This window comes from Vulpes vulpes, chromosome X (assembly GCF_048418805.1).
Source record: "Vulpes vulpes isolate BD-2025 chromosome X, VulVul3, whole genome shotgun sequence".
NCBI lineage: Eukaryota > Metazoa > Chordata > Mammalia > Carnivora > Canidae > Vulpes > Vulpes vulpes.
The window spans coordinates 78,940,080-78,956,520 of record NC_132796.1 but is presented as its reverse complement, the minus strand read 5'-3'; the positions used below and the strand labels follow the sequence as shown (position 1 = coordinate 78,956,520).

Genomic DNA, 16,441 nt, shown 5'->3' with positions numbered 1-16,441 from the left:
ATATTACTATTATTATTAAGCTAATAATAGTGGCTTGCATTGTATACGTGGGATGGAATTGGGACTGGGAAACAATATGGGAAGTTCTTAACATGATATTCAACCAGTCATCACATAGTCATGGACAGAGACTAAATGGTATGTTGATACTACAGAGAAGTATAAGGGGAGCTGATTGTATTCTCTCACCTAATCTCACCTCATCAGGTAACCTTTCACTCCAAAACAATTTCAGAAACTTTGTTGCTTCAAATATGACCTCTTGAAAGACTGTTTTGGGTTAAACATGGGGCTCAAACTCACGACCTATGATCAAGACCTGAGCTGAGGGGATTCCTGAGTGGCTCAGCAGTTTAGCACCTCCCTCGGCTCAGGTTGTGATCCTGGCGTCCTGGGATTGAGTCCCACGTCGGGCTCCTGCATGGAGTCTGCTTCTCCCTCTGCCTGTGTCTCTGTGTCTCTCATGAATAAAAAAATAAAATCTTAAAAAAAAAGACCTGAGCTGAGATCAAGAGTTGGATGCCTAACCGACTCAGCCACCCAGGTGCCCCAGGTAAAATATTTTTAAGTGAAAATATAATCAGATAACTGTATTTATATAGTGAAGATTTGGGATAACACTTTGTCTACATCAAAATAGAAACCTAGGGCTAATAAGAGAAATAGGAAAAGGGGAAAGAATAAAGTAAAATGTCTCAGACCTTTGGTCCTGGAAAGCCTGGTGGCCCAGAAGGGCCTTCTAGGCCAATTCTTCCAGGTGTCCCAGGTGCTCCTGGAGGTCCTTGAATTCCAGGAAAACCTGTGGGACATGATCAGTTATTTTTTAATCTCCAAAGAGAAGACACCTTAAAAAAGATACCCAAACTCCCAAACCCATATTTTTACCCTGTCCAATCATGCTTAATTAGTGACTAGAGTGGGATGTTAAAAGTACACTGATGTTCTAGATGACTTCTCAGAATCAAGCCTTATAAATACCTGATATTCCCTCTCAATCACCTTATGGTCCTGTCATTTTCATATAGGGCTAATATGTGTGGAAGATATACTCTTCTAAAGGAAAATAAGAGTTATTGCTAATGAGATAGAATGAAACATAAGGAATGACTCCCACACAAACATGCAGAAAAGCTTTGTTCTGCTTATATCTGGATATAGTATGATAAAAGGCCTACTATATATTTCTGGAAATAATCTAAAAAGAATTATAAATATTATACACAAATATAAATATATAGTCAAATCTGACTCTTTTGAAGTCATTTAGTATAAATGAGCAAGGCCATGTTTAAGCACTGTTCTCAGACCAATGTGCATGCTTGACATTCATGAGAATAAATTCTAAGAGGAAAAAAACAGAACTGAAGCAATAGCCTTACAAAATTTCAGTAAATCAAGAGAATATGATTTAGGATAAAATGTTACTTGGATACATGTGTGAAATAAATACGTTTTCTACTTAATACAATCCATTCATTCAACAAGTATCTATTGAGTGCTTACTATGTGCCAGGAACTTTTCTAAACCCTAAAAATACAATGGTGAACATAAAAGACAATAATTCTGTAATTTTAAAAGCTTATATATCATTTTTGCATATCTATGATTTAGTTTTTTTTTTTTGCCTGGACTGTTTTAGATAAAAACAATAAAATAATATTGCATATACACTGTGACTTTTTACTTACATTATTTATGGTACCTAGAAAAGAGGCACAATTAATATATTTTATTTGTTGAGGGAATTATATCAAAGAATAATGTCATATTAACTAGTTAACTAGCCTGCATGCTGCCCAGTCCCACATACCTTTGGGACCAGGTGGTCCAGGAAGCCCAATTCCAGGGATACCTGGTTCTCCTTTATTACCGGGTATTCCTGGCAAGCCCGGTGGGCCGGGAAGTCCAGGGTCACCTATGGAGACAGTTTTTTTTTAAGGGATACTTTAAAAGAAAGAAGCTAATAAGTAATAAAGGCATGGCCAAATAAATTCCTCACATACCTGGAAGCCCCACCTCACCATCTCTGCCTGGATTACCAGGCAGGCCAGGCTTCCCTGGCTGGGTTATGGTCTGACCTGGATCACCTTTAGGACCTACGAATAAGAGGGAATCAAAAGTGGGTGAGAAGTGTTCAGTTGACTAAAGATCTCTTTAATTAAAAACAGAACAAGAAAGTATCGATAATCTTTTGAAAATGCACACTAACAAGAACCCACAAGAAACATAACCCCATATTATATATTCAAGGAATATACCAAACAGAAGGATAAACTTTCAAAAAGAAAAAGTAGATGACAGTTTTAAGAGCTTCCAGGATTGAAGACAGCATCTACAAAAATACTTTAAAATATAGGTCAAAGGAGCCTAACAAAACTCAAACTGCAGTAAAAAAGAAATATTCTTTTTGGTTAACCAATGGTAACTTAAGGTGGTATTGTGCAAAGTCCAAGTACACCTACTTGTCATTAACTAAAATAAGAACTGGAAGTATGCTCAGGATAAAGATGGATCTCTAAAATCTGACATAAAAAGCACTAACCATGAGAGAAAAGATTGATACATTTGACTGCATTCAAATTAGGTTTTGTTGATTAAAGACACCATATAGAGAGTGAAAATAGCAAGCTGTAGAGAGTGAAAATTTTGCAGAACAGATAACAACTAATACACAGAATATATATATATATATATATATATATATATATATTTAAAAAAAACTAAATCAGTAAGAAAAATAATCCAGTAGAAAAATGGTAAAAAAAATACTTGAATGGGAATTTCACAAATGGAAATTGAAACAGTCAAACATATGAAAAGGTGCTAAACTTTAATGTTATCAGGGGAATACAAAATAAAACTGTTATGAGATAAATCACACTCAGCAAACTGACAAAAATGTAAAATGTCTGACAATACAAAATACACATACAATAGGATACTATACAGCAATGAAAATGAATGTACTATAGCTATACACAAAGTTAATATAAAGAATACTTACCCTATGATTCCATTATTATGAAGTTCAAAAAGAAGTATAATTAAGGTACTTTATTTAGAGATCCATATCTAGGTGATAAAACTAAGGGGTAAATGGAAGGAAATTATGCAAAAGTCAGGACAGAGGTTACCTCTAGAGAATGGAAGGGGATTATGATCACAAAAGGACAGAGAGGAAGATGGGGTTTTCTAGGATGATGGCAGTGTTCTGTTTTTTGACATATGTGGTAGGTACATGTGTGTTTCTATTATTACTTGTTAAACCTTATGTACAATGTACTTAAAGACAAAAAACAGTAACAAAGAAGACAGAAGAAATTTAAAGAAGGAACCTCCCCCTTTAGAGGAAACACAGACACTGTGCTCCCTTGGTATGAAGCTCTTAAAAGCCCAAATATAATTTCTTTTTTATTTTTATTTTTTTTATGATAGTCACAGAGAGAGAGAGAGAGGCAGAGACAGAGGCGGAGGGAGAAGCAGGCTCCATGCACTGGGAGCCTGATGTGGGATTCGATCCCGGGTCTCCAGGATCGCGCCCTGGGCCAAAGGCAGGCGCCAAACCGCTGCGCCACCCAGGGATCCCTTAAAAGCCCAAATATAAACGGCAAGGGAAACACATCTTTTATGCAAGGAAGCCAAGAATAGCCAAAAGATACTATATTTCTGCTTTTAAGTGCCAAATTAAAACCAAAACAACTGTAGTAAACTCACCTGGTATTCCTGGCTGGCCTGGATTTCCTGCCACACCTTGTATTCCTTTTTCACCTACTGGGCCTGGAGGGCCAAAACCCACAGGGCCCATAGGCCCCCTATTCCCCGGGAGACCTGGCAAGCCTGGATTCCCAGGGGGACCTCTTTCACCCTTAAAAGCAATTCCACCCTGAAAAGGGAAACATTTAATATAGAAACATTCAGATATAGGTTGGTATGTTGGTATTACTGAATACAACTAAAGAAATGATACAGCCATAAAAAGTTCTTCTTAGAACTGTATAAGTGTGTGTTATTATGGGATATGATGTGTGATCATTCCCCTTATTCATTAATTCCTTCAACAAATGTTTTTTAGTTTCTACTATGTATCAGGAGCTGGTGATACAGCAAAGAGCAAAAATAGACAAAAATCTCTGCCTTCACAAAGCTTACATTCTAGCAATAAGTCAAGAAGTCTGTAGTCTAGCTAACACATTGCCATCTACTCACACTAATCTCTAAGCTTACTATATATAAAATCAAGTTAGACTTCTGTTCTCAGGTCAAAAAAAATGAGACAAAGATATGTAGTACAAGAGAAGGGGAGCCTCGTACTAATCCATAAGCATCTTAACCTCCTGCTCATCTGTTCACAGCCAGTATTACTCAATATATTAATAGGTTAAGAAGAAGGAATTTATAAAACTGAGAGAAAAGAGTGGTAAAGAAACCCCATATAGTCAATAACAATATACCATTACTACAGTCACATTCTTTTAAGCACTAATTGGGTGTTCATCTTAGCACAAAGCCCATCCTAGGAAACATCCCTAAGTAACAATTTGATATCACAGAACCAAGAATATCAAACCAACTCACAGGTTCTCCTTTGGGGCCAGGAAGCCCTGGCAGTCCATCTTGTCCAGGGGTTCCAGGTAAACCAGGAAGCCCAGGGGCTCCAGGGTAACCCAACTCTCCTTTGTCACCCTTCATTCCTGGAAAAGTGAGGACGTCACCAGGTTCACCTTTAGATCCAGGAAAGCCTGGAGGACCTGGAGCTCCCGGTATGCCCTTAGGGAAGAAAAAGAAAGAAAGGGGAAAAGAAGAAGAGAAAAAAGTCAGATTCTTTCTTTCCAACACATTTCTTTTTCCAGTTTGTCCTATCAACCCACCCAATAAGATTTAGTGTACAAAGCTATGAACAAAGTGAGGCATGTGAGCCAGGGAGAGTCAAGGTATAAAAAACAACACAAATTAATAAAAAACTAAATTTCTTTTATTATGTATATCCACAAGAGAAAACCAAAGTGTAAATGGATTTCTTCCAGGTTTTTTTTTGTTGTTGTTGTTGTTCTATAATATACTCAAAACTTACTGTTAATCCTTTGGGACCGGTTAGACCAGCATGTCCTTTTTCTCCCTTCTGTCCAGGGAAACCAAGAGATCCTAATAATGCACATACATACACACACAATAATGTGAACTTTGACCCTGAGTCCCTAACAAAGCTCATATAAAAAGCATCAAGTCAGGAAGTCAAGTCTTAAAATAAGAACCCCATTCAATCGCATTTAACAAATCATATTTTAATTTTCCTGTCTTATGCTCTCAAAATGAGCAAATCATCCTTTCTCTTAGATTAATCTTTCATATTACATACAATATTGTATCCTTAGGTGCTTCCAACTACAAAGCCTGTCAGAGCTCACAGCTACCAACCGCTAGGCACAGAGGTGCTAAGGTCCCTACAACCATCCTCTTGCCAAAGGGAGAAAGAGATAAGGATACAGTCTGATATCTTTCTTTGCAACAGTTTTCACAGATCCTTATCAGTCCTTTCTTTGGTTTATCACTTTGTAAAATTTGGTTTATGAGGAACATTTGGTACTCAAAGACTAGAGAAAATATTACTAAAGAAGTAGTTCCCAAAATTGGTCACTCAATAAACTGTATAACATCACCTAGGTACTGGTTAGATATCCTAATTCATGGGCCCTCACCCCATATCTACTGAATCAGAAACTTCTGGGGTAGAACCCAGCAATATGGGTTTTTAACAAGTCCTCCAGATAACTCTGACGTACTCCCAAATTTGAAAACAGACTGGAGGTTCAAAGCTAAATTATTAATTTCCAGTGGCAGCTATAAGACCTGCTAAAAATCTATTTCCAAGCGCTAAATGAATTAGTTTCTTTGGCAGACATACCAGACAGAAAGGTAAGAGATCTGTCTGTTCTCAGTCCTGACACAAACAAAGTGTCATTTTAAGTCTATAATACTGGAATATCCCAAGAGGCAGTTGGGAGACAGTTGTCGGTCTGATGGATATCAAATATAATTTTGATTGGAAACAGGGAAGGAGGAGTTATATATAGAAAGAGGAATATGGGTAGTTGATTGCCAAACTACAGTGGAAGCTCTGTCCCTTAATGACAACATGTGATACACCTTCAAAGACTCAAAGCTCTGCCACTGGAAACTATACTCAAGGGCCAGGCATTATGAACTTTTTCCCCAGCTCTTTGGAAGGAAGAAGTTTGACTCTGTAGGAGTTATTTTCCCCACCATATGGAAAACAGGGAAGACATATTTCCTGGAATAATATTGTCAAAATGCTTTAATAGAAAATATTGGTAGCTTTCAGGTATTAGAAACAAGAGCATAATTTATTTCATAGCAGATACAGGCATTTCATATTTAATTATTTATAGATATGAGAGACTTGCTATAAAATGAGAAGCTGGCATCACTATAAAACTATGAGCTCACTAAAATATAGCCAAGAAATACTTTACAAAGATTGCCTGGAGGCAGAATGTTTTACCTGGAGGACCTGGAAGACCTGGGAGACCAGGTTGACCTCGAGGCCCTGAAACGCCAGTTCCAATACAGTTGAAGCAGGTATCACCTTTGTCACCTAGAGAAAACCATAATGAGAAATAAATTTTACTTAAAGGGGTATGTCTATCTCCTTTAGATAGGTTCTAAAGAAGTTAGGACCAAGGGGCAACATTCCTACCCAACAGTATAGTTTAGAAAAGCCTATATTAGGATCAATTCATTTGATAAATATTTGCTATTATTTGCCAAGTAATTTTCCAGGTGTCTATGATATACTGGTACACAAACAGACAAAACAAAACAGGCAAAACAAACAAAACAGGCAAAAATCTATGCCTTCATGGTGTTTATATTCTGTCAGTGGAAAGGGATAATAAACACTGAAGATAGCACATTATTAACATATATATGTCACATATATATATAAATATATATAAGTGTTATATTTATATATGTCACATATATATAAAGGTGTTATAATATTTTCAGGGGGGCAAGATGGTGGAGGAGTAGGGGTCCTCAACTCACCTGGTCCCACCAACTTACCTAGATAACTTTCAAACCATCCTGAACACCTACGAATTCAACCTGAGATTTAAAGAGAGAACAGCCGGAACGCTACAGAGAGAAGGGTTTGCACTTCTAGCAAGGTAGGAAGGCGGAAAAAAATAAAAGAATCAAGTGGGGGAGGGGCACTGTGAGGAGCTGGGCTAAAGCCGGGCAGAAGCCTCCAGGACAGGAAAGCCCAGCCTCTGAGAAACAGGAATTTTAAAAATACGCACCGGATTCTTCCCAGAGGGAAAAGTTCTTAGGGAAATTGGACAGAAACGCAGGAGGGGCAGCGAAGGCTCCAGTTTCCCGGAGTCACTAATAGAGGAAGTGCGCCCGAGGGGGAGCACACCACAAACTGTGGACAGATCTCGGTAAAGGGCTGGAGCATGAACCAGGCGGGCCTTGGGGAGAAGCCAGTCGGTTAGACAGGTGACTCGGGACAGAGGGGTCTGCACCCTGCTGCCTTCGGGAGCTGTGCCCTGCCCCCCACCCACAGTGAGATTCCAGAGCGGACACAGCCCATGATCCTGCACTGCCCCCAGGGACAGGCAGAAGTGGGGAAGGCACAGGACAGCAAGGACTCTCCTACCGCTGGGCGCCCCCAAGCGGTGCAGATCAGCGCAACAGCGCTGCCAGGGAGCATCGAGGTCAGTGCGGACTGGGAGACGGTGGTAGTTATTGAGGGGAGCTGACTCCAGGGATGGAGACCTAGCTGCCACCAGTGTGGTTGTTCCTCCTTTTTTCACCCTGTGCCTGGGAGGGGTGGGGACTCCAGGGAACTGAGGCCTCATGGGGTAAACAGCTCCCACTGAGCCAGGCACCTGGCAGGGGGCGGGGCAGATCCCTCAGGTGCACACACCTGAGAATCAGCACAGCAGGCCCGCCACCAGAAGACCTGCTGGAAGAACCAGGGAAGATAAAGTTCTTGACCAAGCAGCACTGGAAAGCTCCAGGGGAATTCAAGGACTTTACAGTATATAGACCTAGAGGGTACCCCCCCCTTTCTCCCCATTTTCCAGTACAACTATTATTATATCAGACTAAAACTTTCCAATATTTTTCTCATTTCCCACCTCAACACAATGTTTTACCACCTCTACATTTTTAAGTTTCTCCTTTTTTGATTTTCATATTACTACAATTACATGTCTTAGGCATATTTTCCACTTCTAGATTCCCTTCAACATACTCAATTTAATTTTGGGAGATACACAAGATATGATTTTTTGATTTGTGTTTTTTGTTTCCTCTGCCTCATTTTGTTCTACAATGGTGGAAGTTAATACCTTCTAAAACATGACCAGCATGAACCTAGAACCAAGTGGAATACTGTCCTGGTTAATTCTGTGAGATTATATTCTCTCTTCATTCCCATTCTGCCCCCCTCTTTTATCCCGTTTGTGTTTTGGTGGTCAATGGTGGGGCTTTCTACAAGTATTGCTGCTTTATATAAATTTGGGACTGAGCATCTTCTAACATACAGAACTTAATACACTCAGAACCAAAAAGATAGCCCTCTACATTCTCTCTCCAACTTCTTCACCATCATCTTCTTCTTCACCATCATTATGTCCTAGTCCCACCCCTTGTCTTCTCTTTTCTTTTTCTTTTTTCCCCTCTTTACTTTTGCTTTTTTCGCTTCTTTTTCTCTTTTTTTCTTCTCTTTTGGGATTCTTGGCCTTTTATTTTTGCTACTTTTTTTAAAATTTGTTTTTCACTTTGGTAGTCCTTTTGTTTTATTTTGTTCTGATCTTTATTTTCATTTTCTGGTCTCTGGCATCCTCAGAATCATCTAGGGTGAAGTTTACTTAGGTTGTGGTTGATATTCTTGACTCATCCCGCTCATACAGCCACTCTACACTGAGCAAAAATGACCAGAAAGAAGAAATCACCACAAAAGAAAGAATCAGAAACAGTACACTCTGCCACAGAGTTACAGAACATGGATTACAATTCAATATCAGAAAGTCAATACGCACAATTATAAAGCTACTGGTGGCTCTGGAAAAAAGCATACAGGATTCAAGAGATTTAATGACTGCAGAATTTAGATGTAATCAGGACAAAATTAAAAATCAATTAAATGAGATGCAATCCAAACTGGAGGTCCTAATGATGAGGGATAAAGAGGTGGAAGAAAGAGTGAGTAACATAGAAGACAAGTTGATGGCGAGGAAGAAAGCTGAGGAAAAAAGAGAAAACCACTTAAAAGACCATGAAGAAAGGTTAAGGGAAATAAATGATAGCCTCAGAAGGAAAAATCTATATATAATTGGGGTTCCAGAAAACGCTGAGAGGGACAGAGGGCCAGAATGCATATTTGAATATTATAGCTGAATACTTCCCTAATTTGGGGATGGAAAGAGGCATTCAGATCCAGGAGATAGAGAGGTACCCCCCAAAAAAATCAATAAAAACCATTCAACACCTCAGAATTTAATAGTTAAACTTGCAAATTCCAAAGATAAAATCCTTAAACCAGCAAGAGACAAGAGAGTCTTAACTTCTATGGGGAGAAATATTAGATGAACAGAAGACCTCTCCATAGAGACCTGGCAGGCCAGAAAGGGCTGACAGGATATACTCAGGTATTAAATGATAAAAAACATTCAGCCAAGAATACTTTATCCAGCAAGGTTCTCATTCAGAATAGAAGGAGAGATAGAAAGCTTCCAAGATAGGCAGAAACTGAAAGAATATGTGACCACCAAACCAGCTCTGCAAGAAATATTAAGAGGGACCTGTAAAAGAAAGAGGAAGCCTGGGCAGCCCGGCTGACTCAGCGGTTTAGTGGCACCTTCCGCCCAGGGCATGATCCTGGAGTCCCGGGATCGAGTCCCATGTCGGGCTCCCTGCATGGAGCCTGTTTCTCCCTCTGCCTGTGTCTCTGCCTCTCTGTCTCTGTCTCTGTGTGTCTCTCATGAATAAATAAATAAAGTCTTTAAAAAGAGAAAGAAAGAGGAAGCCCAAAGAAATAATCCAAATAACAATCAGGGACTGAATAGGTATTAAGATGACACTAAATTCATATCTTTCAATAGTAACTCTGAATGTGTTGGGCTAAATGATCCCATCAAAAGACACACAGTTTCAGACTGGATAAAAAAGCAAGACCCATCTATTTACTATCTAAAAGAGACTCATTTTAGATCAAAGACACCTCCAGCCTGAAAATGAAAGGATGGAGAACCATTTACCATTCAAATGGTCCTCAAGAGAAGCCTGGGGTAGCAATCCTGGTATCAGATAAATTAAAGTTTATACCAAGGACTATAGTAAGAGATGAAGAGGGACACTATATCATACTTAAACGGTCTATCCAACAAGAAGACCTAACAATCATGACTATTCATGCCCCTAATGTGGGAGCTACAAAGTATATCAATCAATTAATAACCAAAGTAAAGACATAAAGACATACTTAGATAATAATACACTAATAGTAGGAGACTTCAACCTGGCACGTGCTGCAAATGACAGATATTCCAAGCATAAAATCACCAAAGAAACAAGGGCTTTAAATGATACACTGGACCAGATGGATTACATAGATATTTACAGAACTTTACATCCAAAGACAACTGAATACACATTCAAGTGCACAAGGAACTTTCTCCAGAATAGTCCACATACTGGGTCACAAATCAGGTCTCAACCAATAGCAAAAGATTGGGATTGTCCCCTGCATATTATCAGACCACAATGCTTTGAAACTGGAACTCAATCACAAGAAGAAATTTGGAAGAAACTCAAACACGGGAGGTAAAAGAGCATCCTACTAAAAGATGAATGGGTCAACCATGAAATTAGAGAAGACTTAAAAAGATCCATGGAAACTAATGAGAATGAAGATACAACAGTTCAAAATCTTTGGGATGCAGCAAAAGCAGTCCTAAGAGGGAAATATACCGCAATACAAACATCCCTCAAAATACTAGAAAAAAACTCATATACACACGATAACCTCGCACCTAAAGGAAATGGACAAAAAACAGGAAATAAAACCTACACCAAGCAGAAGAGGGAAAAAAATAAAGATTCGAGCAGAACTCAATGAGATAGAGACCAGAAGAACTATAGAACAGATCAACAAAACCAGGAGTTGGTTCTTTGAAAGAATTTATAAGATAGATAAACCATTACCAGCCTTATTGAAAAAAGACCCAAATTAATAAAGTTAAGAATGAAAGAGGAAAGATTATAAACGATACCAAGGAAATACAAACAATTTTAAAAACGTATTACAGCAGCTATATGCCAATAAATTAGGCAATCTAGAAGAAATGGATGCATTTCTGGAAAACCACAAACTACCACAACTGGACCAGGAAGAAATAGAAAACCTGAACAGGCCTATAACCAGGGAGGAAATTGAGGCAGTCATCAAAAACCTCCCAATACACAAAAGTCCAGGACCAGATGTCTTCCCAGGGGAATTCTATCAAATGTTTAAGCAAGAAATAATACCTATTCTACTAAAGCTGTTCCAAAGAATAGAAAGGGACAGAATACTTCCAAACTCTTTTTATGAGGCGGCCAGCATCACCTTAATTCCAAAACCAGACAAAGACTCCACCAAAAAGGAGAATTATAGACCAATATTCCTGATGAACATGGATGCAAAAATTCTCAGCAAGATACTAGCCAATAGGATTCAATAGTACATTAAGATTATTCACCAAGCCCAAGTGGGATTTAACCCCAGGATGCAAGAGTGGTTCAACATTCATAAAACAATTAACGTGATAGATCACATCAACAAGAGAAAAAAACAAGAACCATATGATCCTCTCAATAGATGCAGAGAATGCATTTGACAAAATACATCATCCATTCCTGATCAAAACTCTCCAGAGTGTAGGGGTAGAGGTAACATTCCTCAGCATCTTAAAGGCCATCTATTGGAAGCCCACAGCAAATATCATTCTCAATGGGGAAAAACTGAGAGCCTTTCCCCTAAGATCAGGAACACGACAGGGATGTCCACTCTCACCACTACTATTCAACATAGTATTAGAAGTCCTAGCGTCAGCAGAAAGCAAAAAGAAATAAAAGGCATTCAAACAGGTAAACAAGAAGTCAAACTCTCCCTCTTTGCAGATGACATGATACTGTACATAGAAAACCAAAAAGACTCCACCCCAAGATTACTAGAACTCATACAACAATTCGGCAGTGTGGCAGAATACAAAATCAATGCCCAGAAATCAGTGGCATTTTTCTACACTAACAATGACACTGAAGAAAGAGAAATTAAGGAGTCAATCCCATTTACAATTGCACCCCAAACCATAAGATACCTAGGAATAAACCTAACCAAAGAGGTAATGGATCTACACCCTAAAAACTACAGAACACTTCTGAGAGAAACTGAGGAAGACACAAAGAGATCAAAAATATTCCATGCCCATGGATTGGAAGGATTGATATGTGAAAATGTCTCTGCTACCTAGGGAAATTTACACATTCAATGCAATCTCTATCAAAATACCATGGACTTGGGACACCCGGGTGGCTCAGTGGTTAAGTGTCTGCCTTCAGCCTAGGGCGTGACCTGGAGTCCCGGGATCGAGTCCCACATCCGGTTCCCTGCCTGGAGCCCGCTTCTCCCTCTGCCTGTGTCTCTGCCTCTCTCTGTGTGTCTTTCATGAATAAATAAATAAAATATTTTTAAAAAATACCACGGACTTTCTTCAGAGAGCTGAAACAAATAATCTTAAGATTTGTGTGGAATCAGAAAGACCCTGAATAGCCAGGGGAATATTGAAAAAGAAAACCAGAGCCAGGGGCATCACAATGTCAGATTTCAAGTTGTACTACAAAGCTGTGATCATTAAGACATTGTGGTACTGACACAAAAACAGACACATATCAATGGAGCAGAATAGAGAACCCAGAAATGGGCCCTCAACTCTTTGGTCAACTAATATTCGACAAAGCTTGAAAGACTATCCACTGGAAAAAGTCTCTTCAATAAATGGTGTTGGGAAAACTGGACAGCCACGTGAAGAAGAATTAAACTAGACCATTCTCTTACACCATACACAAAGATAAATTCAAAATGGATGAAAAACCTAAATGTGTGTTAAGAATCCATCAAAATCCTAGAGGAGAACACAGGGAACACCATTTTTTACCTTGGCCACATCAACTTCTTGCAAGATACATCTATGAAGGCAAGGGAAAAAAAGCAAAAATGAAGTATTGGGACTTCACCGAGATAAAAAGCTTCTGCACAGCAAAAGAAACAGTCAACAAAACTAAAAGACAACCTACAGAATGGGAGAAGATATTTACAAATGACATATCTGATAAAGGGCTAGTATCCAAGATCTATAAAGAACTTATCAAACTCAACACCCAAGAAACCAAAAATCCAATCATGAAATGGGCAGAAGACATGAACAGAAATCTCACCAAAGAAGACATAGACATGGCCAACAAGCATAGGAGAAAATGTTTTGCATCACTTGCCATAAGGAAAATACAAATCAAAGCCTCAATGCGATATCACTTCACACCAGTGAAAATGGTGAAAATTAACAAGACAGGAAATAACAAACGTTGGAGAAGATGTGGAGAAAGGGGAACCCTCTTGCACTGTTAATGGGAATGTGAACTGGTATAGCCACTCTGGAAAACTGTGTGGAGGTTCCTCAAAGAGTTAATAGATCTGCCCTATGACCCAGCAATTGCACTGCTGGGGATTTACCCCAAAGGTAAATAAGATAAATAGATAGATAAAGGGCTAGTATCAAGATCTATATCAAAGTAGATCTATATCAAGATCTATATCAAAATATCAAAATAGATAAAGGGCTAGTATCAAGATCTATAAAGAACTTATTAAACTCAGCAAATAAACAAACAAGCCAATCATGAAATGGGCAAAAGACATGAACAGAAATTTCACAGAGGATGACATAGACATGGCCAACAAGCACATGAGAAAATGCTCTGCATCACTGGCCATCAGGTAAAACCACAATTTGATACCACCTCACACCAGTGAGAATGGTGAACATTAACAAGACAGGAAACAACAAATGTTGGAGAGGATGTGGAGAAAGGGGAACCCTATTGCACTGTTGGTGGGAAAGTGAACTGGTATAGCCACTCTGGAAAACTGTGTGGAGGTTCCTCAAAGAGTTAATAGATCTGCCCTATGACCCAGCAATTGCACTGCTGGGGATTTACCCCAAAGGTACAGACGCAGTGAAACGCCGGGACACCTGCACCCCGATGTTTATAGCAGCAATGTCCACAATAACCAAACTGTGGAAGGAGCCTTGGTGTCCATCAAAAAATGAATGGATAAAGAAGCTGTGGTCTATGTATACAATGGAATATTACTCAGCCATTAGAAATGACAAATACCCACCATTTGCTTCGATGTGGATGGACCTGGAGGGTATTATGCTGAGTGAAATAAGTCAGTTGGAAAAGGACAAACATTATATGGTCTCATTCATTTGGGGAATATAAAAATTAGTGAAAGGGAATAAAGGGAAAGGAGAGAAAATGAGTGAAAATAACAGTGAGGGTGACAGAACATGAGAGACAGCTAACTCTGGGAAATGAACAAGGGGTAGTGGAAGGGGAGGAGGGTGGGGGGTTAATGTGACTGGGTGATGGACACTGAGGGGGGCACTTGGCGGGATGAGCACTGGGTGTTATGCTCTATGTTGGCAAATTGAACTCCAATAAAATAATTTTAAAAAAAAGAAAAAAATAAAGATTGTTATATTTATAGAAAAACTGCACCTGGTTAAATGCAAATGGACATACTAAGGATGGGTAGCAGTTTGCGATTTTAACAGTGTGGTCAAATGAGATGATGATATATGATTAAAAAAAAAAAAAACTTAAAGCAAGGGCATGTCCCTAATGAGTATAGAGTATCCTAAGAAGAAAGAATGGTCATGTGTGGTATATTCAAGAAACATCAAGGAGACCACATTGCTTAAGTAGAGAGAGGAAGGGGAAGCAGGTCAGAGAGTTCACAGGTTAGTGATTGAAAGTATAATAAAATGTCACATAGGCCACCATAAAGCCTGGTTTTTACTATGAGTGAAATGAGAATGCAATAGAATAGGTAAACAGAAAAGCAAGATGATATGACTTAAGTTTAAAAGGATGTCTCTGGCTGCTATATTGAGAATAGAATGGAAATGCAATGATTGAAATAGGGTAACCATTTAAGTGGCTATTGCTGTAGTAATCTTGGAAAGATGATGGCTAATCCCAGAGTGATGGAAATGAAGAAGACGGGAACTGGTTAGATTCTGGATATATCTGAAAATAGAGCTAATGGGATTTTCTCATGGATCACATATGGAATGCAAAAGAAGAGAATCAAAGATGACTCCAATGTATTTTTAGCCCAAGCAACCAAAAGGCTAGGGAGCCCGGCATTTAAAAATGGGAAGACATAAGTGGTAAAATTATGGGGGAGAGGTAGCAGAGACCAGGACTTTAGCTTGATCAAGATGTCAAGTTTAAAATGTTAGGTAAAGAGTTGGATATACTAATATAGAGGAAAAGAGTTATATTTTGACAGGAGACATAAATTTGAAAGTCATTGGCAAATAGGTGGTATTTAAAGTCATGTGACTGAGTGAGTGCGAATACAGAGGAGGAACAAGGAATAAAATGCTCAGGGCTTCCAAAATTAAAAGTTGGATAGATAAATTTAAAATACATATGGAAATGCAAAGTAAGCCAAGACCTAGTATAAAGCTACAAAATTCATATAGTCTAGCACTGGTGCAAGGAGAAACAAATAGAACAATGAACAAAATAGGTCAGAAATAGACACATATATATATAGTCTTGTAAGATTTATAACAGTGCTAATGTAATTCATTGGAGAAATGATGGTCTTTTGTACTAGAATATTGAGTCAATTGGATATATGGGAATATGGACCAAATAGATATACGGTACTGGGTCATATGGATATACGGGGAAAAAACTGATGCCTGCTTCAAACTATACACAAAAATTACTTGACAGTTCGAAGATCAAATTGTAAAAGTCAAAATGATAAAGCTTCTAGAAGAAAATACACAGAAATATCATCAGGTTCTTGGGATAAGCAAAGATTTCTAAAACAGAATATAAACAACACTAGCCATAAAAGAAGACATTAATGACTGGATTTCTTTTAATTAAAAACTTATGCAATAATAGTTGTATCAAAATATATAATCGTTCACACCAAATTTATTAAAGGTATTTGCTTTTTCAAAATTTAAATTGAGCTGCTATCAACATTAAATGAAGTCATAGAATCTAAAAAAAAAAAAAAAAAAAAAAAAAAAAACTTATGCAAAAAAAAGAGTGAAAAAC

The 16,441-nt window shown here is 38.4% G+C and overlaps 1 protein-coding gene across 1 annotated transcript in view; it reads right to left on the bottom strand.

Annotated features, from left to right (window-relative positions):
- Positions 1-16,441, bottom strand: part of COL4A5 (collagen type IV alpha 5 chain) — a 270,709-nt gene that overhangs the window by 75,290 nt on the left and 178,978 nt on the right. Inside the window, exons 22-28 of the mRNA XM_026014911.2 lie at positions 6,522-6,614; positions 5,073-5,143; positions 4,577-4,768; positions 3,716-3,884; positions 2,005-2,097; positions 1,812-1,916; positions 702-799 (exon numbers count right to left, since the gene is read on the bottom strand). Coding sequence (XP_025870696.1) covers positions 702-799; positions 1,812-1,916; positions 2,005-2,097; positions 3,716-3,884; positions 4,577-4,768; positions 5,073-5,143; positions 6,522-6,614 — 821 coding nt within the window. The remainder of the gene's footprint in view (positions 1-701; positions 800-1,811; positions 1,917-2,004; positions 2,098-3,715; positions 3,885-4,576; positions 4,769-5,072; positions 5,144-6,521; positions 6,615-16,441) is intronic.